The sequence below is a fragment of the Fusarium oxysporum genome, chromosome IV (genome assembly GCF_013085055.1).
Source record: "Fusarium oxysporum Fo47 chromosome IV, complete sequence".
NCBI classification, from domain to species: domain Eukaryota; kingdom Fungi; phylum Ascomycota; class Sordariomycetes; order Hypocreales; family Nectriaceae; genus Fusarium; species Fusarium oxysporum.
In genome coordinates this window covers 491,114-513,935 of record NC_072843.1, presented here as the reverse complement: position 1 = coordinate 513,935, position 22,822 = coordinate 491,114, and the positions used below count along the sequence as shown (strand labels likewise).

General features: G+C 47.6%; 8 protein-coding genes across 8 annotated transcripts; 6 read left to right on the top strand and 2 right to left on the bottom strand.

Moving 5' to 3' along the window:
* Positions 1–352: 352 nt before the first annotated feature.
* Positions 353–2,315, top strand: FOBCDRAFT_158367 (major facilitator superfamily domain-containing protein). Its single transcript, XM_031180083.3, has 6 exons — positions 353–560; positions 614–926; positions 980–1,138; positions 1,185–1,252; positions 1,302–1,765; positions 1,815–2,315. The coding sequence occupies exons 1-6, from the start codon at positions 404–406 to the stop codon at positions 2,166–2,168; spliced, it is 1,515 nt and encodes a 504-aa protein (XP_031045970.2). The 5' UTR covers positions 353–403; the 3' UTR covers positions 2,169–2,315.
* Positions 2,316–2,857: 542 nt separating this feature from the next.
* On the top strand, positions 2,858–4,798 carry FOBCDRAFT_219797 (fido domain-containing protein). The gene has a single exon (XM_054704106.2). The coding sequence runs from the start codon at positions 3,334–3,336 to the stop codon at positions 4,522–4,524; it is 1,191 nt and encodes a 396-aa protein (XP_054560081.1). The 5' UTR covers positions 2,858–3,333; the 3' UTR covers positions 4,525–4,798.
* Positions 4,799–7,118: 2,320 nt separating this feature from the next.
* Positions 7,119–8,271, top strand: FOBCDRAFT_317807 (uncharacterized protein). The gene is made up of 2 exons (XM_031180085.3): positions 7,119–7,827; positions 7,869–8,271. Exons 1-2 carry the CDS (start codon positions 7,488–7,490, stop codon positions 8,216–8,218), a joined length of 690 nt encoding a protein of 229 aa, XP_031045972.2. The 5' UTR covers positions 7,119–7,487; the 3' UTR covers positions 8,219–8,271.
* A 1,928-nt stretch (positions 8,272–10,199) lies between these two features.
* On the top strand, positions 10,200–11,330 carry FOBCDRAFT_249337 (uncharacterized protein; the record flags this gene model as incomplete). The annotated part of the gene is made up of 1 exon (XM_031180087.2): positions 10,200–11,330. The coding sequence occupies one exon, from the start codon at positions 10,200–10,202 to the stop codon at positions 11,328–11,330; it is 1,131 nt and encodes a 376-aa protein (XP_031045974.2).
* Positions 11,331–12,254: 924 nt separating this feature from the next.
* On the top strand, positions 12,255–13,584 carry FOBCDRAFT_238613 (uncharacterized protein; the record flags this gene model as incomplete). Its single annotated transcript, XM_059610226.1, has 4 exons — positions 12,255–13,127; positions 13,197–13,419; positions 13,471–13,532; positions 13,564–13,584. 4 exons carry the CDS (start codon positions 12,255–12,257, stop codon positions 13,582–13,584), a joined length of 1,179 nt encoding a protein of 392 aa, XP_059464618.1.
* Positions 13,585–14,209: 625 nt separating this feature from the next.
* FOBCDRAFT_291156 (catalase C) lies at positions 14,210–16,040 on the top strand (the record flags this gene model as incomplete). Its single annotated transcript, XM_031180089.2, has 3 exons — positions 14,210–14,653; positions 14,701–14,794; positions 14,842–16,040. 3 exons carry the CDS (start codon positions 14,210–14,212, stop codon positions 16,038–16,040), a joined length of 1,737 nt encoding a protein of 578 aa, XP_031045976.2.
* Positions 16,041–16,797: 757 nt separating this feature from the next.
* FOBCDRAFT_26816 (aminotransferase) lies at positions 16,798–18,169 on the bottom strand. Its single transcript, XM_031180091.3, has 3 exons — positions 18,126–18,169; positions 17,975–18,064; positions 16,798–17,920 (listed from the first exon to the last, which is right to left on the bottom strand). Exons 2-3 carry the CDS (start codon positions 18,042–18,044, stop codon positions 16,848–16,850), a joined length of 1,143 nt encoding a protein of 380 aa, XP_031045978.2. The 5' UTR covers positions 18,045–18,064; positions 18,126–18,169; the 3' UTR covers positions 16,798–16,847.
* Positions 18,170–18,671: 502 nt separating this feature from the next.
* On the bottom strand, positions 18,672–21,999 carry FOBCDRAFT_26798 (glycosyltransferase family 20-domain-containing protein). The gene is made up of 3 exons (XM_031180092.3): positions 21,670–21,999; positions 18,856–21,560; positions 18,672–18,801 (listed from the first exon to the last, which is right to left on the bottom strand). Exons 1-3 carry the CDS (start codon positions 21,690–21,692, stop codon positions 18,758–18,760), a joined length of 2,772 nt encoding a protein of 923 aa, XP_031045979.2. The 5' UTR covers positions 21,693–21,999; the 3' UTR covers positions 18,672–18,757.
* Positions 22,000–22,822: the final 823 nt, after the last annotated feature.

Genomic DNA, 22,822 nt, shown 5'->3' with positions numbered 1-22,822 from the left:
TAAAGAAAACGAAACGAAATACGTAAAAAACCACTCCCATTCCCGGGCTGTATTTCCCAAACCGGCATCATGATACCCGCCGGGACCCTCTTCGCCGGCGGCCGGTGCTATCTACAGTGGAGTTTTCTGCAGTGTCGCTCCCTTCCTATTCCATCGTATAATAGCAACGCTGTGTTGTATAAGCGAAAATCTGGGGTAGATACGGCCGCCCGCCCGCCTTTGTCAAGTACCGTTATCGCTGGGGAGTTAATAAAGTTAATTTATTGTTCACTATCATGGTAAGAGATCATCCGGGAGATAAGGTAGACTACATGTGTGGTATTTAAATACAAGCGTTGCTCTCCTCCTTTGACACTTGAGACTGGGTCCTCAGATTTACTAGCTGTGTTGACTATTGCCCATTATGTTCTTCAACTGGGATAAGTTTCTCTCGCCAAAGCCGTCTCTAGACGTCCCTGCTCTAGAGACGGTTGATCTCAACGATAAAGAGATGGAGAAGAGAATCGTGAGGAAACAAGATCTTCGAATCATGCCCTGGGTTTGCATAACATATCTCCTCAGTATGTTTCCCTCATCAAGTGTAATCCCAAAATGTCACTGACAGAATACAAAGACTACCTCGATCGTGTCAACCTCGGAAACGCACGAACTCTGAACAATGACTCCCCAGAACACAACATCGTCGAGCAACTCAACCTCACCGGCCAAAAATACAACATCGCCGTCGCGTTATTCTTCGTGCCCTACGTTCTCATGGAATTCCCCAGTAATATTCTTCTCAAGTACTTTTCGCCGAGTAAATGGATTTCACGAATTATGGTGTCTTGGGGCATTGTCACCATCTGCACTGCTGCGGTTTCGACATATGGCGGATTGTTGGCTGTGAGAATCATGCTTGGTTTGGCTGAGGCTGGTTTCTTTCCTGGGTAAGTTAGCAGTGTAATTTAGTGGTGAGTGAGTGTGTGCTAATGAGGGATAGTATCATGATGTATCTTTGCTTTTGGTACAAGCCTGAGGAGAGAGCTACGCGAATGGCCATCTTTGCTTCGAGTGTTGCTGTTGCGGGTGCTTTTGGTGGAATCCTTGCTACGGGTATTTCGTTCCTCAACGGAAAGGCTGGTCTGGCTGGATGGCAATGGTGAGTCTCTTCCAATCGCTTCCAATGACCCATCTAACATCGACAGGCTGTTTGTGCTTGAGGGTATTCCCGCTGTCATTGTCGGAGTCCTGGTGTGGTTCTTCCTCCCCGACTGTAAGTCTCTAACCTAGGATGTACGATATCATGATATTAACAGGTATAGACCCCCAAACCGTCTCATGGCTCTCCCCCGAAGAACGCGCCTTCGCCGTCAAGCGTCTCGGCCCCTACGCCCCCTCCATGAACGACAAGCACTGGGACAGCAAAGTCGCCAAAGACACCGTCGCCGACCCCTTCTTCTGGCTCTTCGCCATCGCCTACTTCTTCATGGCCAACTCCCTCAACGCCTTCGGATACTTTGCTCCCTCCATCGTCGCATCTCTCGGCTTCAAGGGCTACAAGGCTCAGCTCCTCACTGTTCCTCCTAATGTCTTTGCTGTCTTCATCATTGTGGGCAATTGCCTGCATAGTGATAAGACGAAGGAGCGCTCGAAGCATGTTATGGGTGGTTTGGCGTTTGTTGCGACGGGCTATTTGCTCCTTGCTGTTGTTAAGCACTGGGGGGCGAGATATTTCGCTGTTTGTATTATTGCTTGTACGAACGCCGCTGTTCTTCCCTTCGTTGCTGTAAGTTTACTCCCTCCCATCACCCATTACATATGCTGACATGCAAAAGCACCGAACTGCCACCGTCCGAGGCTCGACTGCCACAGCTCTCGCAACAGGAGGAATGATCGCCATCTCCAACACTGGCGGCATCACAGCACCTTTCCTCTTCCCCTCCAGCACAGGACCCATGTACTCAATGGGTAACTGGACCGTTTTCGCATTCCTCATCGCTGCTGCTTGCATCACTGGCTACGTGTGGTATGTCTTTGGTGCTCACAGTGGTTACCGAACTGGTGATGCTACTGAGACTGGTCACTTTGAGGTTCTGGATGTTGGTGACAAAGATCCCAACCAGGTTATGGACCAGGCTATGGAGAATGAGAAGGCGAAAGATAAGATCAAGGCTATGGATATGGCATAAAATGTGTTTGAGGCTGAAAAGTTATGATTAATATGAGATAGCAGCGGCTAAGGGAATGATAAAACCTATGATGACTTCATTCGTAGATGATGAGAATGTTCAGATAAGTTTATGACAATTTAGGATGAAGTCGAAAAGAACTAGGACATTTTATGACGAAAAAACTTCTCACCCTGATGCAAGGGTCTTTCTTATGCCTTCAGACATTCTGTGACTTATAAGTTGTTACATGAATTTGTTTCTTCGATCACTGAGTATGATTTGCCAATCGATTGTGAAGGAATAATCGGCTTCTAGTGAAAGTTATTGTCCTGGTCCGTAAATCTCATCTGGTTATCCAATCTTAACATGGCACATGCATCTGATGCAGAAATTCTCTTCACAACTCCGAACCCCTTGTTCATATCTCACGGAAGTCGACTAACTCTGGCCTCTTCCTCTACACATTTAACTAAATATTGCACGGTAAGAAAATCTATTCTCTGATCCAAAAGGCTCAAGTGAACTGAAAAATCATCAAGAATATAATAATGTGTTCATTATGAGAGATGATTGGATACACACGGTACTTGATATCATGGTTTTCAACGTTTAAGCTTACAGCATCTCTCAGACAAATCATATGATACTAATAAAGTTTTAATCCTTTTTTGACTTCGAATATGCTCACATACTTCCACTTCACAATATGTAGAGCCGCATCGGTGAATTACTTCCCTTCTTGCCAGTAAGTCTCGCCACTTTTGTCAATAATATAAAACTTTAGCAGTAAGTCATCTCTACTCTTACTCACGGATTATCCATCTGTCACACTTTACTCTCATATAAACTTTTGACAGTGCATCATCTCTGCCCTTGCTAATGGTTCATCTATTCATTACAATTTCTTACCTTATCATATAAACTTTTATTGTCAGTGATTCATCCTTCCCTATCACACAAAACTTTGACAGTGATTCATCTACACTCAAATACGGGTATAAAGAGGAGGCTCTTTCCCCCTTTCCTTCCTTCAAACAACATCAGACCTCACATAACCTCGCGGGTCTGTAGATCATCCACTCAACCCTTTCTATCTTATCGAGGGTTATCCTATAAGACAGCAACATTGCTCACTTGCACTCCGAAGTTTTCACAACCCAGCACCGTACACAGAAACGCGACCATGGCACCTAAACTCGAGCGACGCACCCTTGCTGAAGCCTTCGAAGGCCTCGAGATTCCATCTTCCCGAGCTCAGCACCAGACTGACTCTAACCTCGGGCACTCTATTCGTCTTATGCTCTTATCGAGTCTCCGTGGCAACGGTTCGATCCGTATTCGTTCAGCACCGAGCAAGGAATCGACATTGCTACTTACGCAAGACGACGGTCATTACGAGGACGATGCTGAAGATGAGAGTCATCCCGATGAAGACAACATCGAATTGAAGAACTACCTCGACGACATCGCAGATGCTCTTAAGAAGCAGAAGTCAAAGAATGACTCCAAGATTGCTGCAACCTTCAACGAGAGACTGTCGCAGATGGTCTACGGCTCAAACATGATAGAGATGGTCGGCAGTGGTCTGGATATCACAGTCAAGCTTTGTCAACGCATTTTCGAAGGACAAGATGTGGACGATGCAGAGATCAACGATCGCGACCCAATCTACCAAGCTCTCCGAATGGACCTTGTGAGCAAGAACAAGTCTAGTGGACACGAAGACGTGCTCCGAAGCCGACGCGAGATCATCCAGCATGCAAAGGCTGCGTACTACATGATGAACGAAGTCGCCATCAAGGGAAAGGATCTATCTGAAGAGATCATTCTGGAAACCCACCGCCTCTTGACGTATAAAATCGACAGTCCGGATAAGATTCCCTGGAGCGAGTATGGTGGCAGCTACCGAACTTGTCCCGTTCAGCGAGGCTTTCACTCTTTCCCACACCAAGCTGGGGTCCCGAAGGCGGTACGCGACCTGACTGACTCCCTCAAGGCCGATATCGCAACAGCAGAGGCGAGCGGAGAGATTGACCCTGTGGCTCTAGCAGCCAAATACTGCCACAAGTTCGTCAACATTCACCCCTTCCTTGATGGAAACAGCAGGACAAGCCGTCTTGTCTTGAATACCATTCTCCTCAAGTATGGAGATTGCTTTGTCTGTCTTGGGATGGATTCAAAGGACCGGGGCGAGTACATGAGGATCTCAGCGGAAGGATTCTCCACTGAGGCCATGGATATGCAGCGGGAGGACATGGATGATCTACCAGAGGACTTCAAGCCAAAACATCACAAGAAACTCGCCACATTCACTCTGAAGCATGCTCGGGACACAATGACCAAGGTCCTTCGAACATTGAAACGAAAGGATTAGAGTCACTCCAGTTGAGAGCAGAAACGGGAGAGACGGTAGATGGTACATGCTCGGTGGACGATGCACGATGCGCAAGGTCCTTTGTACATCGAAGCGGAAGGAATAGGTAGCTCAGAGTCACTCCAGTCGAGATAAAAGACAAAGGATGCTAGCACGGTGCACGAGGTCATCCGTATATTGAAGCGGGAGGAATGACTAGCATGGAGTCGCCCTTCAGGGAGATAGCCACTTATTAGGGAGACCTAGCTAAATCGTATCTCTTTGACCGGCATAAGCCGTCCACGAAGTCACGACAGGGGCGGGGGGCCAATCAAAATGACCGTGACGACCGGTACCTCTATACACACCTAAATTAACGTGTAATAGAAGTACCAACAGTCAGCATTATTACAAATCGCTACATCACACACTTTGCAGCCATACCTAGTCTGCCGACCTCGCGCATTTCCTAATATAACCTCAAGATAACCTCCTTTTTTTGCCCTTTTAGAGGGTCGAGGCTGCCCTTGCCGCAAGCCTTTACAAGCAAGGCAATAAGAAGAGCTATTTCTGCCTCTATAAACATGATTAATATCTCTTTATAGGTGATTTTGCCGTACTTCTGTATTATCAGTGTCTTCCTCCTTCCCTGTACGGTATCTCTTCCTTATGCCGCTATCAGTGCCGTACTTATTGAAAATGGCGTTATAAACAGCCTCTTTCCAGTCTCGAAGCGTGCTATAGGGCTTCCAATAAGGCTGCCGGGTCTTCTTCTGCAAAATGAAGCTATTCGCAAGTGCAACGTCAAGGAGGAAAGACCAAAGCAACGCCTGCCAAGGACCGCGCCGGAAACGGTGCTAATATAAGGTATAGGATCTTATCTGATCGCCGCAGTCCACGTGATTCATTTCATCGTTATACTAGGCGGCAACAGAAGGAATAGGGATTATCCTAGCCTGATCTCCGTTGAAGACCTCCTTCAGGCGTTATGCCTCTGCCTTCGTGCCTCTTTTGGCGGGCAATTTCCTCTCTTTTGGTGTGCAGTTAAGAGGGGCTGCGCTGTACATAGTTGAAAGGAAGAGCACCACAGAGCTATCCTTCCAAGCGATTTAAAGGACCTAGAGGGAAGGAAAAGAGACAAATTAGTAAGGAAAATACAGGTAAAGTTATCTATACCTGTTTATCCTTCGTCGGGATCAAATACACCTTATTATATAGCAAAGGCTTGCCGTCAGGAAGCTTCCCGGTCTCTTTTATCTGCTTCATCACGGTGGTAATGCCGCAATTAGGGCATGCTATGCCTGTGGCCCCGTATCCAAGCTGCCAAAGGAGGCGGAAGAGCTGCGGTGATAAGAAGAGGTTATCTGTAAAGACGTGATATATCGCTGTTAACAGCCTTTGCAATAGGTGAACCACGACGCTCTGTATATTACTAAGAGGGATCTCAGTCTATAGCTTTCCCTTCTTGCCATACAGCATCGGTACCTCTAGCTTGACTGTTACAGGCATAACTGGCGATGCCTTCACATGCCAAAGCCACTGCAGAAAGTAGCCCTGTTGCGCAATAACCCATACTTTAAAGCCTACCGGCATAGGCTTTCCCTTGACAAGCGTTATCTCTTTTGATCTGCCTGTAAACGGCACCATACACTCATCTACAGTCAGATTAGTCCCTGGAAGATAGAGCTTGATAGATACCCTTTGTATATGTTCAGACCACTCTTCAGCCGCTTGGAAGGTCTTTGGAAGATCCCTCTTATCGCTTACATCGAGATTAGTGTGATCAAAGGTGCGGAAATACCGTGTAATCAGCTCGAACTTCTGTAACGGCATAAACTTTATAAATAGATAAAGGGGACGCTGATCTCCTAGGCTAGGGGCCTTCCAATAGTCCTCGAGGGATATTTCCCTATGAATTCCTAGGTAAATAAGGATACCAAGCCATACATAAACCGTTGCAGTGGAGATGCCTTCCCAAGCATGCAAGCGCAAGTGGTCGGAAAGGGGGGTATTCCAGCTATCTTTAACACCATTATCAGCGCAGAAAAAAGCCCAGTCCTCGGTATATCCAACCCATGACTATACAAGGGAAATAGGCACAAAAAGCTAGAATAATTCAAGTGGTTACTGGGGCAGAGGGTTAATCTGAAAATCACGATATTCTAGGTTAAAAGGTTAAAAATCATCACCGCGGCCCTCTTCGGGCGGAATATCAGGTGCGCCGGTGGGGTCATTAGCAGCTGCTGTAAAAGGCAGGCTATCAAAGCTATAATCATCTATTATATGTATCTCTTAGGAGCTCATCGTTCTAATTGAGACTCGTTAGGGTCAATTTATATAAGGATTTTGATGATTTTGGTGGTGTTAAAAGAAGAAGCTGTCTGATGGGAACTTTATGTACCCTGCAGGTACCTGTAAAAAAGCGGGGTAAGTGACCTCGTGGACGGCTTATGCCGGTCAAAGAGATACCTACCACTAAGCCTGCTTGTTCAATCGATGAGTGACTAATCTATATGTAGTGTGTCAGCTAGCAGTAAAAGAAGGAATTAGCTTTTCTAAGTCCTTAAAACTTATTTTGATTTAGAATACAATTATAAAAGATTATCTGAAATTATCTAAACTACACGGAAACTATACCGGCAATATTTTATGCTATATCAGGAGTATTGTCTTGTCAGATAGCGTCATGAGCTCAGCCTTATGCAGGAGTGTGGCACAATCAAATATGCATTCTGCTATCCAAAGGAAGCATGGCTTATTAAATTGATAACGAAGACGTCACAACTACGATCCCCTGGTTCGTATCTCGATGAGAAATTGGCGGTTGTGGAGTTGGAGGTCGGCCATATCACCCTCCCACGATAAAGACTCTCTGTACCGAACCTGAAGCTATATCCTTAATCTACTCTTGAAGAGCAATACAGTCTCATATTGCATATCCACATTTGTCTACCAATCTCCGATCCCTTCATTCGCTCAACATCATGGGCGGAGGTCCAATTAGTCCATCATCAAAACTTATCCCCGGCGCCCCTCTCACTCTTCGCCGCGCAACTATAGATGACTTGGACGACATAACCTGGATATGCGTAAATGGCTCCTCCGATGATCCAGGTACCGATTACAGATTCCCATACCGTGATAAATACCCAGAGGACTTCTGGAAGTGGACAAGAATCGAGCACGAGGAATTATTCGAACGACCTGATAAACTAGTCATCCTTGTAGTCACAGCACCTGTGCTTGATAATGGAGAAGTAATCCATCAGCCTGTTTCTTACGGGGTATGGGACTTGAAAGTCACAAGCGATTTCATACCAGGAGGTGCGTATCGCCCTCCGTCTCAAACTCTCTAACAATCACAGACCACGGTATTAATGAGCGTCGCGACGTAAACAAAAAGCACATGGAAGCCTACGCCAAAGCCCTCCCAGCCGGCCTCAAAAAGTACTTCAAGCAATTCGGCTCAGAGCAAATTCCTTTATGGGAGGTCGTTACACATCCTGACTTTCGAAGGAGGGGAGCAGCTAGTATGATATGCGAATGGGGACAGAAAGAAGCAGATAAGGATGGGAAGAGTTTAAGTTTGTTGGCTACGCCTATGGGGAAGGGATTGTATTCTAAGTTGGGGTATCATGTTCTGGGGAGTGTTGTGCAGGTTGAGGGGGAGGAGGAGAGGGTTGTTGTTGATGCTACGGTTAAACACAATAAGTGAGTTTGAGGGGATATTGGCCAGGAATAGGGCTTGACATGGAATTTTAGTATGAGTGCCATATTAGAAATATATGAAATTAGCCAAGTCCTCTGAATGACTTTTCAGCGCTTGTAACCAGTCGAGGGGGTGGTAGGCCCGAGACTCTGAATCAGGGGTCGATAACAAACTAATCGAAACAGCCTACTAAATTTATTCTAATCCGTCCAAGTGTTCTTGTCCTCTAGGATTAAGTTCTTCGGTCTTGTGCCATACCTTGCCTAGTTGTCGAGAACACACTTCTACCCAGCACAGATCCTCTCGGTCAAACAAAGGTCCATTCTTACCCAGCACACCGGCTCAATGCAACGTCGAACAAGATTAGCAAAAACATCACCTTCCAATACATGTGCTTCCTGTTCCCTGAAACTCTTCCCCGGATCTGCATTGTGATCAACAACAGGGGCATCAGGTCATGCACAATGGTGATACTACTAAAGAAAGTAAACTCACGACGAGTCATGCTCGAATAACATCACAAGAATCTGCTTGTATTCACATGTTGGCATGTCAAACTCATGTTTGCTTTAACTATTTCCTACAGAGATCATCGACTCCGCATGTCGTGAGGGACCGAGCACGATGATCTTCGGCTCGTCCTCGCTCAGACCATTGCTAGTAAGCAATAGTGTCAGAACCGGTTCCTGGGAAGCGGACGACCGTTCCGATCGTGAGCTAAATGGAATGAAGCTGAAACGAAGAGCGGAATGTAGATCTTTTTTAAGAGGACGGACGACGCTAGGGACAAGCCACGGATAACGGTAGACTAATAGGATGGAAGCATTCCCGGTAGACACTGTTTCCGGGATCGGACGCTGCAGGTGAGTGGTTTTTCGAAGTTCCCCTAAACAATGACTTTGTATTGTGGATTCATTGTCGTCGATCACGGTACCATAACGCCACAGAGGAATTGAACAATAAGAAAGGCGTCTTCGAGAAGCTATCTGCACGTAATACCCAGGGCTTTGACTCATATTGCTTTTTCCTCTTCACACGTGAATTTTCTTCATGCACTCCATTTGACACGAGGCTGCACATCAATTTAGATACTAAAATTACCTACAGGGTTTCTTCAAGCCATGTCGTGTAACAATCCTTGTAATGATCCTCGCAAAGGTCCCAACATACCAAGAGCTGAAGAAATCGCGGGGAAGTAGTATGGGGTTGAAGTGGCTGAATCAAGTGCTCTGTATAGCTTCCTGTTTGGCTGTAGTGATCAGCAGAGGATTCTTAGCTTGGCTCAGCGTTGAGGACTGATTTGATATGATATTATCAGATTTAGACAGAAGGATATAGAGAAGGGTTCAAGTCCTGGGAGTGGTAAGCGAGATATCCTTCACAAAGCCCAGATTCTGGGATTTGATGCCACCATAACTCCCAGTAACACCATCACCGCATTATCATACCGCTCAATAGAGTTCTTCCAGAAATCTCAACCAGATCATTAGGGATAAAACTCTCTCACCACTTCATCATCACAATGTCCTTCAGCACCAATAACCAAGCAGACGATGCAAGCCTCACACGGCATATTCCCCACTAACCCCAGAATCCACCATGATCTACAACAGTCCACTTAGCGCAAACTTTACCTCTCTCCCAATGCCATGGGATCAGCCCTGTCGAGTAATGAATTCGCATGAGATCAGCACGGGACCTGACTCGTCTTTTCGATTCCGATTCGTAAGAGTTTGCGATGAGGCCTAGGTTCTTACAGTAGTCTATACGGCACAGGCTCCGTGCTCAGACCGTTTTGTTCCCATTTATTACGTAGCGGTCAAAGAAGCTTGTAAGACTAATAAGCTGTAGGGTTTTAAGACATGAGAAACTTGGATGATGCATGTTGAAAGGTCCTATTTGTCTCCTTTCTTATTCTATATCTCCCCATGTTCTCCTCTCAGAAGTAAACAGTCTATCATTCCTTTGCGGAGAATAACTCACAGCCATGGCCGACAACGGCTTTGGATCAGGCCTCGAAGGCATATCCCAGACCACAATAACCGTCGTTCTCGTCTTCCTCGCCATATCGCTCTACAACGTCATTGAGCTCAACTTCATCATCTTTGGGACCTTTAAGCGTCACTCCGGTCTCTACTTCTGGTCATTCCTCGTTTCAACATGGGGAATCGCCGTGTACTGCTGTGGTTTCTTCATTAAATACTACGCCTCTTCAGCTCTGGGGTATCTCGCCTCGACGTTCATCTCAGTAGGATGGGTAGCCATGGTGTCGGGCCAGTCGCTCGTGCTTTGGTCAAGACTACATCTTGTTCTGAGGAATAGATTCAGGTTGAAGGCGGTGTTGTATATGATCATCATTAATGGCGTTCTTATGCATGGAGCTGTTATTCCTATGATCTATGGCTCTTTTTCACCAAATACAGATATGTGGAAACAGCCATACTCCATTATGGAGAAGATCCAAGTCACCGTCTTCTTCATACAAGAGATTATCATTTCATGCTTCTACATCTACGAAACAGTCAAGATGATGCGTCTGGAACGCACAATGGGCAACAAGCGTGGAAGTCGTCGTCTAATGAACCATCTCGTCTACGTCAACATCCTCATCATTCTTCTCGACATCACCATCCTAGGCCTTGAGTACGCCGACCAATACCAGTACCAAACATCATACAAAGCCTTTGTGTACAGCACAAAACTCAAGCTAGAATTCACTATTCTCAACCGTCTCGTTGAGATGACTACGGGCAACAAGGATGCTAGCTCTGGGCCACGGAGTCACACCGCTGGTACGACGACAGGAAACAAGACGAATATCGCTCTTGATACGTTCATCAGCAATACTGTTGACAAGCCCCCCGGTGATATATCGTATAGAGCTTATGTCATGGGTGGTGATGAACGACAGACTCCTCGACAAACACCTAGGGATGATGAAGTTGTCATGACTACAGAGGTCATCGTTCAACGGGAAGAGCGAGAAGATGATGGTATGAGTATGGGCGGAAAGTCATCCGCTGAATCTACGATTGGGACGTCAAAGGGGCATCACTATGAAAGTGAGGGATTATCGAAATCTTCGTCAGAACTACATTTAGCGACGCGAGGCTTTTAATCAGGACAAGGACGTCACGACTATTCAACACAATATTCTCTTCATATACATATTATGACATATACCCGGTGTTTAGTTAAACCACAACACTACATATTTTCTACAATAAATACATACATTCATCTTCAACACAACAATCTATGACTGTTTTCACTCTCAAGAGGATGAGTAATGGCGGCAACGTTCATTCCAAGCCACTTACCCGCTGCCGGGATTCGGCGTTGGAAGTTTGCGTCAGCCAAACTCTGTTCAGTTAAGTTTTGTACTAAACCTCGTGTCATTTATTTCCGTGGAGAATTGCGAACATGGGAATTTGGAGTTTGGCGGTGTCATGACTCTGACTGCGACGTTGTAGCTTTGGCTAGTCGGGGAATTTTGTAGAGGTTGGTATATGGATATGTAGTGTACTTTATTTTAGAAGGTGGCTAGCTTTATTATTACTACTATGCTCAGGATTCAGGGACATAAGTGTTAGAGAAGGCAGCTGGTGGAGTTGATGAGGAACTCAGATGGTGAAGAGCATCTGATGGTTTCTGGCTCAGTAGATGCTCAGATTGAAGCCATTGTTTCGCGCTTGTTCAGTGCAATCGAGGCTATAATTACCTTGTTCGTCTTGAGTAGAATGGTATCCTGCCTGACGGAACATATTCGTGGGGACAATTCTTTGTCTGGCTTGAGGCTCTCATTGTTTAGTCTGAACAGTGAGCTTCACACAACAGCACAACATGTAAGTGAACTCAGTGACTGTTCATGGAAGCATTGTCCCACACAATATCAAAATTGAGCAACACACGAGCATCAAAGAAGCAGCGTCTCTCATAAATATGTATTTAAAACTCAAAGTGCATCTCTCAATCTCATTCATCACCATCCTCACCACCACAGCGCCATTCAGATATTTCCCCCCAATATCTGATAGCAAACATGCCTTCCTACCAAAACATCACCTTCGGAGTCGAGCTGGAACTCATGACCCCCTTACCCGACTCCTACCGCATGTGGCGCTTAATCTCCCCCTCAGCAGCATCCCGTTTCAATATGGCAGACCTCCTCGCAAAGCGAACCTCCCTCCCCATCGCAGCGCAATGCTGTCATCCTCCAGATGACAGATGCACTATTTGCGCTACGGTCCCCAAGGACAACCAATTCAGCGGTGACTGCGCACTGCAATTCCCAGAGATACTGTCTTGTGGAGAAATCGTCTCGGAGCGTTGTTTTATATTCAAGACTGAGTTTCTTGAACTCGCTCATCCGTTGAGTAAAGAGCGAATGTGGGATGGTGTGGAGATAACGACTCCTGTTTTTCACTCTGGTGAGTTGGACTCTGGACTTGCTACTATGAACACTGCTCTAACGAACCTTAGACAGCTGGATCTTCAAATCTCTGCTGATGATTCATGCGGGATGCATGTCCACGTTGGTGTTGAAACAGGTATGACCATTCTTCTCGCCCAAAAGATCGCCACCATCGTTATCCTTCTCGAGAACACTCTCCTTCTCCGTCTCGTCGCGCCTCCACGCTGGAAAAGTGGTTTCTCAATGCCAATCTGCGAAAACTCATCTTTAGCAATGGACATGGACCTTCACAAGTCCCTCGAAGACCCTACCACACTCAATCAGCATGTTCCTTGTATGGATGCTATGAAACCAGGCAAGTGGAACAACTGGTATCCCCAGCACATTTACAAGATGCTCTACGGCGTATGGGGCAGCACTATCCTCGCTGATCTCAGTCTGCGCCTCAGAAAAGCACGTGTTCATCGGTGCGGCTTCGCAATGTCTTTGCGAGATCACAATGTAAGTGTTTCAGACCGTGGAGAGAACCTTGAAGGGTCTCCTACGACTGTGGAGTTTAGATACTCGCAGATGACGTTCGATCACGAGCTTTTGAGGAACTGGACCAAGATTCTGGCGAGGATTGTTGTCATTGCACAGGCCGATGCGGAGGAGTTTAAGAGCTGCGTTGGGAAGATTATCAGCATCAATGGGAGGGATGATAAGGATGTTTGGAAGGGTTTGATGATGGATGTTCTTGGGCTGGGACATCGTGTTCCGCAGTGGGAGGAGCAGTTGAAGCGTTTTGAGAAGGGTGAGTATGTTTCTCATCTTGATGAACAGCTTCTACTTAAGTCTATTTGAGTGCTAACCTGCAGCGTGAGCCGGGTTTGTCATTTGCTGCTGGCTGTTGATTTGGGAGTTCAGGTAAGTCAAAGGTAAGTCAACTAACAAACAGGTGGTGGTTTACGGAATTTAAGAATATGGGTAAGAGAAAATTAATAATAGAAATGCAATTCTCTCGCGTATTTACAATTAACATCGTCAATTGAGATAAAAAGAAGTCTCATGAAGGGGTACAGGGTACGTTGACGACATCACGATCTTAGAATGTAACCCACCCACGAGCCTAAGATCTCAGATCTAGCTTGGCAAATGCTTGACAGATAAAATATCCATAAAAACATCTTCAACAAATCCTTCGACCCAATTTTCTTATGATATTCCCTATCTCCCTATAAACCCTCACTTATCACTGTCCACATCCCGAGATGTCAGTATAAATCGTCGATGGTTGACGTGGCTGTCATGATGTCATGTCTCAAAGCAGGGCATCATGAACATCCAGATAAGCCAATCATCGTGATTTGAATGGTAATCGACAATTTTCGATCCCTTGATGCTCAAGCCTTGTTCACCGCGTCATAGACAGAATTTACCAATTACGAAGACCGGATCCCGATGGGAGGCTGGATGTATGACAGGATGAACTATCCGGGGAAATGTGGCTTGTATATAAGAGTGACCTCCATCGTGAACTACCACAGTGAAGCCCTATGACTTAGTTACCTTGAAGATATAGAAGTTCACGATAATCAGTCAAAATGGCGCCTTCAGCAACAGACACCTCCTTCGCAGCCCACGTAGCAAGCCAATTCCAATCCTACGAAACAGACCGTCAAGCCTCATCCAAAGAAACCCTCTACACCACCTCCAACGGCATCCCCGTCGCCCATCCCTACGAAACCCAACGAGCCGGTGAAAACGGGCCCCTTCTCCTACAAGACTTCCACCTGATCGATCTCCTTTCACACTTTGACCGCGAGCGTATTCCCGAGCGTGTTGTCCACGCAAAAGGAAGTGGTGCGCATGGTTATTTTGAGTGTACGGACCCGCTGGATGATTTGTGCCTGGCGGATATCCTGTCGGAGAAGGGGAAGAGATGTTCTGTTAGTATGAGGTTTTCGACGGTGGGTGGTGAGTCGGGATCGCATGATATGGCGAGAGATCCGAGGGGGTTTTCGGTTAAGATGAGGACTGATGAGGGAGTAAGTGAATTCGTCATACAGTTGTGGTGAGATGCTGATTTATGGAGAACTGGGATATGGTCTTCAACAACACGCCTGTCTTCTTTTTGAGGGACCCGGCCAAGTTCCCTCACTTCATCCACACCCAGAAGCGAGACCCAAGTAAGTTTTGATCTTCTCTATAATTAATCGCATGGCTAACAGATAAGGTACCCATCTCACTCATGCCGACGATTCATTCATGTTCTGGGATTACCTCTCCCAAAACCCCGAGTCAATCCACCAAGTCATGATCCTAATGGGTGACAGGGGGATTCCGAAGAATTACAGACAAATGCATGGCTATAGTGGCCATACTTTCAAGCTCATTAACAAGGCTGGTGAATGGGTTTACTGTCAAATCCACCTCAAGTCCATGCAGGGTGTCGATTTTGTCACCCAGGAAGAGTCAGCTGACTACTCCCCAGATCACTCACAAAAGGATTTGTACGAAGCTATTCAGAATGGAGACTACCCTAAATGGACTCTTGAGGTTCAGACCATGACTGCCAAGGAAGCTGAGGAGTTGTGGGAGAAGCAAAAGATCAACGTCTTTGACCTCACGCATGTCTGGCCTCAGAAGCAATTCCCTCGCCGCAAGGTCGGAGAGTTCACACTCAACGAGAACGCAATCAACTACTTTGCGGAAGTTGAGCAGATTGCTTTCAATCCTTCTCATCTTCCTCCCGGTGTCGAGCCATCGGCCGATCCCGTTCTTCAATCCCGGTTGTTCTCTTACCCAGACACCCATCGCCATCGTCTCGGTGTGAATTACCAGCAATTGCCTGTCAACGCAACACGCACAGGGTATCAATTCGGTAACTTCCAGCGTGACGGCCAAATGGCATTCTATAACCAGGGCGCACGACCGAATTATCTTTCCTCCATTGATCCTATCAAATTCCGCTCCCGCGCTGTGGATCTAGACAAGACTCATGGACATTTCACTGGGGAAGCTATCACATTCCTCACCGAAATCCGACCAGAGGACTTCAACGCCCCTCGCGCACTTTGGCGAAACGTATTTGATGAGCCTGCGCGAGAGAGGTTCATCAACAATGTGACCGGCAAGATGAAGCTGTGTAAGCAGGAGGAGCCGTTGAAGCGACAGATTGCCATCTTCCGTGAGGTTGATCCTGAGATTGCGGAGAGATTGGAGAAGTCAACCGGTATCAAAGGATACGATGGAATTTCTAACATGGCATTTAATGGCACGCACAATGGTATGACTTCTGATGGGAAGAACAAGCTTGCGAATGGAATTGTGGACAAGAATAAGAGTCCTGCTGCACGCCAAGGTGCTCCTGGTTCTGGGGCCCATGGCAGTTTGGTGACAAACGGAAAGTCGAACGGTGTAAATGGACATTAAATAGTTTTCAATAACGTCAGTAACATCCTCCCTCAACAAATCTCATCCCAAATCCATCTTCCGTGCTCTCCGTATCCTCCTCCGTCTTCCGCTCCGAACCTCCTCCGTGTGGGGCCGTCTTCTACTTCCCCTCCTCCTTCCCCTCCGCCCTAGGAGCCTGCCAACTACAGCTCGGCGGCGCACACGTCTCGGCACACTTGACACACGCCAGTTCACTCTTCCTGAAGCTCCCCTTGATGATCCTCTTGTCGTCAAACGCATATCTCGGACAGTGCATCGTGGGGCCCGCGTTCCGCCCAAACAGCCGTCGCTGGTAGTCGCACGCCGAACCCAGGTCGTCCACCGCGTAGAACATGTCGATGTAGTGGAAGGCCTCGCCGCCGATGATGGCGCGGCCGCGGGTCATTTGGGGGCACTCGGGGCCCTTGGCGCAGCAGCATACCATGCGTTGGAAGGAGTATGTGCACATTCTGTTCTGTATCAACAGTGAGGAGATTTGTCGGAGTGGAGTGGTTTTGGTAGAGAGGGATTAAGGGGGAGATTCACGGCTTGTATTTCAAGGTTGGATGGTTGTATATATGAGAATTGCCGGGCCCGTTACACCTCCTCCGGCTCCGCAAACCCCAAAGGGTGGTCTGTTTGTCCAACTTCCGTTGTACCATGCGGCGAGCCGTAACCAGCGACGGGGGTCGCGGGACAAAGCGCAAACACGGTCCTTGGAAACTCGAGATAGACGAGACGGGTCAGTATCGCGAGTGCGACTAACACGGTAACCATTTCCTCTCATTCATATTCTTCATAGATAAGTTAATCCATCTGATCAACGGTTGTAGCATCACCGTTTCGTCCCCCAGGCGCACCAGCAATCTCCTTATCCTTCTCACCAACAGGATATCTCCACCCAAAAGAATCCTCAGCCCGTCCAAGCTGGATATCCTTCAGATGCGTGAGCAACTTCTCAAACAGCGGCCCAGGCTCTTCACTCCCGTCCTTGATATACGTAACAACATCCTCCCCTCCACCAACACGTCGCGTAATACTCCTAATCGGCACCAGCGCCGCCGCAGTACCCGCCGCGAAAACCTCTGTAAACTCCTTGAGCTCCTCATACTTGATCGCCCTCTTCTCCACGGTCCATCCGTAGCTGCGCGCTAGCTCCTGGATGCTATCGCTCGTGACACTCTCGATAACGCACTTGGAGTCCGGTACCGCGAGGGTGACTTGTCCCCCGTTGTCCTTGACACCGATGAAGCCGCTCGTGCTGAACTCGTCAATCTCTTCGTGGCGCACACTGTCCAGGTGCAGCGTGATACCGTAGCCCTCGTCACGCGCCTTATCGCTCCATCGCAGCACAGGAGCGTAGTTGCCACCAACCTTTGCATTACCCGTGCCATTCGGCGCCGCACGATCAAAGTCCTCAAGAATAAGTGCTTTAACAGGATGAGCGCCGTGGTAAACACCCGTAGGAATGACAAACACCGCAAAGATATACTCATCTGGCGGTGAAAGACCCAGCTGAGCGCTCGATCCATACAACTGTGGTCGAATATACAGCGCAGCGCCAGTGTCGTGAGGAGGAACATATTCGGCGTTTAAAGCGACAGCAGCACGAACGGCATCGAGGAACAGCTCCTCGGGGACATGGGGCATTGACACGACTTCCGCAGAGTGTTGAAGACGTTTTGCGTTGCGGTTGGGCCGGAAGATGGTGATTGCTTCGTCGTTGGGAGTTCGGAAGGCCTTGAGACCTTCGTAGGCTTGTTGGCCGTAGTTGAGAGCTGGCGCCATGCCGTGAATGCGCATGAAGGGGTCGGCGACGAAGTGAAGAGGGGTCCATTTTCCTGTGCTTCGACTGTATGTTGATTCAATATGACCATTGACTGCGATTGTCAATACAATAGCTTCAAGGGTAGTCAATTGAGTAGGGAGCTAACCTTCGCGGACCTTGAAGCCCACGTTGGACCAGTCAATGGTATTAACAGGAGGAGGAGGAAAAGCAGTCATGATTGCGATACAAAGAAGCACTACAGCCAAAAAAAAAGTCAACGTCCAATTCAGCCTCTTTTATAACCTCAAGCCACTTACATTTATAAGCTCTCAGTAAGTCGTAGTAAGAACGAGAAGATGCTTTGGCAATCCCGCTGACTCCCAATAAGAATTATTTGGGCCGATGTCGCAAGGCGCGGGGTGCTCTGCGGCAGTTTATTTTTGGCTGTTTTCAGGGCGCATAATTCGCTGCTGAGCAGCTGGATTTCACCAGTGTGATGTCATGCGTGGGCGGGAAAACGGTTGGAACGGGAATTAACGTTTTGTTGAGAGTCAAGGGATGTCGGAAACGGCGGGAGGCGTATAGCAATTGGGATGGATGAAGTTATATCCTTCTATTCATTTTCTATATCTTCTGTATGATAGCAGACTCGCTTTAATCCGTCCAGATGAAACATGCAAAGAAATACGAATGAGAGTAGAGTGTGTAAGAAACCATTTACTCGCGAGAGTCCCTAATAATGAAACCTTTCCTCATTGTAGCCCATACCCATCATAACGACTCTAACGAAACAACTATAAAAAGAAAAACATCATATAGAACTACTCTTTTGGTGTCGCCGAGTTACTGGACGTGACGATCGTTTTAATTCCCCTGCGCCCGCTGACCCAACGCCAACGGCACAAAGACAAATGCAATAACACGCAATAATTCCACAATAAGCCTGTAGTCAGGAGTCAAGAGAAGCGAGACGCTGGAGACAAGAGAGGACGCCTGAAAAAAGTTAGTATACTGCTCAACATGGATCTGTCGGAAAGAGAAACGTACCACTGACACCCTGCGTAAGGGTGGCTGTTGCTTCGGTGTTGCGGTTACCAAGACTGACGGTGACGACGTTCTGTACTGATCCGTCGTCTTGAAGTCTGTTTGCCCACTTAAAGACCTTCTCATCCTCTCGTCCATCGCCGATGACCATCAAAAAGTCAACGGGTGTCTTGTGCTCTTGCGTAGAGCTCATTTCCGTCTTCAGAGTCTCAAACACCTGCCTGGCAGCGGTTCGCTTAGTCCAATCTATAGGCTCAACAGCGATGCACCCGTCCAGGGCAATAGCATGGACGCGCTGAGACTCGCAGGCATCATTGACGTGACTGGCGCAATCTGAAGCCTGTCGTGAAGCGGACTCATAGTCCTCCGCGCTCTTGTAGTGGAAAATCAGACTGCAGCGACGCTCCTCAATCTCAGCACCAGGGGTTCGCTCGAGGTAGTATGTCATGATAGGCCGCACTGACTCCTTCCAATCCTTGACGTGTTCGAGATCAGCCATCTCAGTCCACGAATCGCTGCCATGGACCTTGAGAAAGCATCCATTCTCAGCAATCAGGCCCAGGTTGGGAACTCGGCGAAAGACTCTATCAAGCTCCTCAGGTCGTCGGCCAGACATGACGTAGACAGTGTTGCGCTCGTCAAGGAGCAGGTCGTTCAATACATCAAGTGTTCGCTGGGGGCTGATGGGAATGATCTGGTTGACAGGGCCCCAAGCTACCAAGGTACCCTCATAGTCAATGATAAAAAGTCGACGCTCCGCCTTCAGGTATTTGTTAGATAGGGCGGGAATCGACAATCGAGGAACCGATGTCTGATCGCGCTTGTGCTGCTCCTCATACACAATATCCAGGCGACCAAGAAACTCGGTGAACCAATGAGAGCCGGTGTGGCCGTTGACACGTTTGTATAGATTCTCCCATCTTCTATCCTTCTCTTCCTCGCCCATTTCCAAAGCTTGCTTGATAGCATCGGCGCACTGTCGGTAATCCCAAGGGTTCACAGCAAGTTCATTCTTGGCGAAGAGGGAAGAAGTTCCGGTGAATTCGGAGAGAATCAGAGAACCGTGCTTCTTCTCCGGCAAAAGCTTTCCATCTTGGCAGAAAAGATACTCGTGGGATGTCAAGTTCATACCCTCACGTTGGCTGGTAATCATGAGCGCATCGGCAATGGTCAACAGAGCAAGGTACTGAGCATAGTCAATATCTTGCTTGAGGTATACCACAGGCTGATACGCCAGGTTGGCCCACGATGAGTTGACTCTGGTCACAATGTCGCTAACGGTGGCCTCGAGATCACTCTTTTCGTTGGATGAAAGGGCAACTTGGATGAGAACAGCGTTCTCGCGCCACTGAGGATTCTTGTTAAGGAAGAGTTCGTAAGAAAGAAGCTTCTGACGAACACCACGGACGTGATCAAGCTTGTCACGAGCAACAATGAGCTTCTTACCCTTGTATCGCTCCTGCAGAACCTGTAGCCACTTTGCAACATCTGGGGCATCAAGATGCTCACGAAGGCTGACAGGATCGATACCAATGGCAAGGTGAATGACATCGACAAATCGATCTTCAAGCTGAAGACCATCCGGTGTAGCCTCGGCACTCAAGATACGACTGCAAGTCTGGAGGAAATGACGTCCGTACTCGTGAATTTGGAAGCCAACAAGGTTGGCACCGAGCATACCCTCTAGAAGCTCTTTCCTGACAGCCAAGCATCTGAAGACCTCAGAAGAAGGGAAAGCGACGTGTAAGAAGAAGCCAATCTTGGCCTCGGGGAGCTTCTTGCGGACCATTCCAGGAACAAGAAGCAGATGGTAATCGTGGATCCAGATGACATCACCTCGCTTCCAGTTCTTGACAATCTGGTCGGCAAAGGCCTGGTTAACGTTGACGTAGTACTTCCACGAGTGGTCCTCGTAGGCTTTGCTCTTGGGGTTGTCGGGGATCTGGTAATGGAAGACAGGCCACAGGATGTGCTTGCAGAAATGAGCATAGTGACCATCAAAATCCTTATCGGAACAAAAGACAGTCAACATGTTATGTTCGTTCGCTAGAACAGCCTCAATGTCCTCTTTCTGCTGTGTGCCTTCAAGGGCATCAGTGGGCATACCAAGAGTGCCCACCCAGGTAATATCGTCAATCTTGCCATCGCGAGCAGCAGCATCAGCAGCATTGCGAAGACCACCATTGCCCTGGTCGGCATTAACAACCATCCAGCCGGCTGAGGCAAAGACTCGATCGTGGCTGTCGCTTCTAACTAGAGATCTCGGTTGAAGAACTCCCTGACGACCAAGCTCACGGGCCTTTTGCATTGTTCGATTGTTTTCGGAGAGCGAAGCGGAGGGAGGAGGAGAGCTGGCGCGAGACTTGGGCTGGTTGGCTCGGCTGCCCCAGGTCTTTGCATGCTCAATGCTGGAGCTAGCGCCATGAGGAAATTGTATTCTGAATCCATCTTCGTTCGCGAACAAATTGGAATCAGCCTCTTCGGTCGGTGTATGAGGAGGCGTTATATCCTCTTTCTGGAAAAGACTCGGTTGGCGAGCTAGAGGCGCAGGTCGACCACCGGTTGGAGCAGCAGGTTTGGGCTTGGGAGGAAGAGTAGCAGCTTTTGTAGGCTTGGGGTTTGAGGATCCGGACAATGAAGCTCGAGTTGGATCGGCGCCGAGAGGAGGTGTACCGGGGAGGGTGAAGTGAATTGTCTTGGGGAGGAAGCTATCATCATGTTAGTGCTCGTCATTTTTCGCCAAGGTTTGGTGGGCTTTTAACGATGGAGGGGCTAGAGCGGGGAAGCAACAAAAAATCATCGAGGGAGGCAACATACAGAGAACACACAAAGACCGTCATTTTGGCTGAAGTTTTGTGTGAGAATTGCTCAAGAAGCTAATTTGTTGGTGTAGAGTTCTTGTCCTTTCTAGTTCGAGTCTTGGTTGATGTGAAAGGTTAACGAGAATCAAGTTGGTTGAGATACTATTGAATTCTCTCGTATGACGACTTCATGTGGATGTAGAACTGGAAATACGAGTGGCAGAGGAGTCGAGTTTTGTTGAGGGATGTAGCTTGTCACAGGCAAAACGCCTCTTTGTCGCAGATGCGCTCAGCTGTAAGATCGAGCCGAAAGTGGCGAATGGCACCGCAAATGGTTGAATGCGCACGGCAGAAAGAAGGGAATCTGCAACGATGATAAATGAAACCAAAAAGACCAAATGTAATTTGGACGAGAAAATCTCCGATATGGCCGCTGTTGCTCCGTGTCGTGAGATTCGTCAGGTGGTTATACTGTTGCACGGTTGATCAAGCTTGGATAGCTCCGAGATCGTTGCTTAAACAGCTCCTTTTTTTTTTCTGTTGCCGAGGGTTGATCGACAATTAATAAAGGAATTTGTTTGAGAGGTATTTTCCAGTCAAGGATCAACCTATAAAGTAGCCCTGTCAGTTTCGAAATGGTCTGGACTGGAGTGCGGTTGTCTGGATGAATTGGATGGGTGTATAGCAGACAGGGAATGTGAGGAAATGCAGCCAGTAAAGTAGAGCGCTCACTCTGACGTAATGATTGCTCTACAACCTTTAGGCTGCTGGAATGGGTATTGACAAGGGCAGTTTTTAAGCCTCAAGCGAGAACCGTTGGTACCTGATAAATAAAAGAAAATCGTCTGCTCAAGTGGAGAATTATAGTATGAGCACCATATGAACAGAGAAGCGGACAATTTTTTGGACTGTGATGAAGGGCCGATTCAAAGTGTGCTATGATAGAATACTGCAGTTGACAGAAACAAGAAAGGAGACTCAAAAGAGGCGGTTCAACAAAAAATAGGAAACATCCAACGCACAGAAAGAAATCAATCGTGACGTAGTTTGTGAGAAAAGCAATCGGGATCAGTTGTTGAGGATCTTGAGACAGGAGAGTTTGGTCCGTGATCCACGAAGAACCAAGTTCAGGTCAGGTTTAAAAGTTGATAGCTTGGAACAAGGTGGAA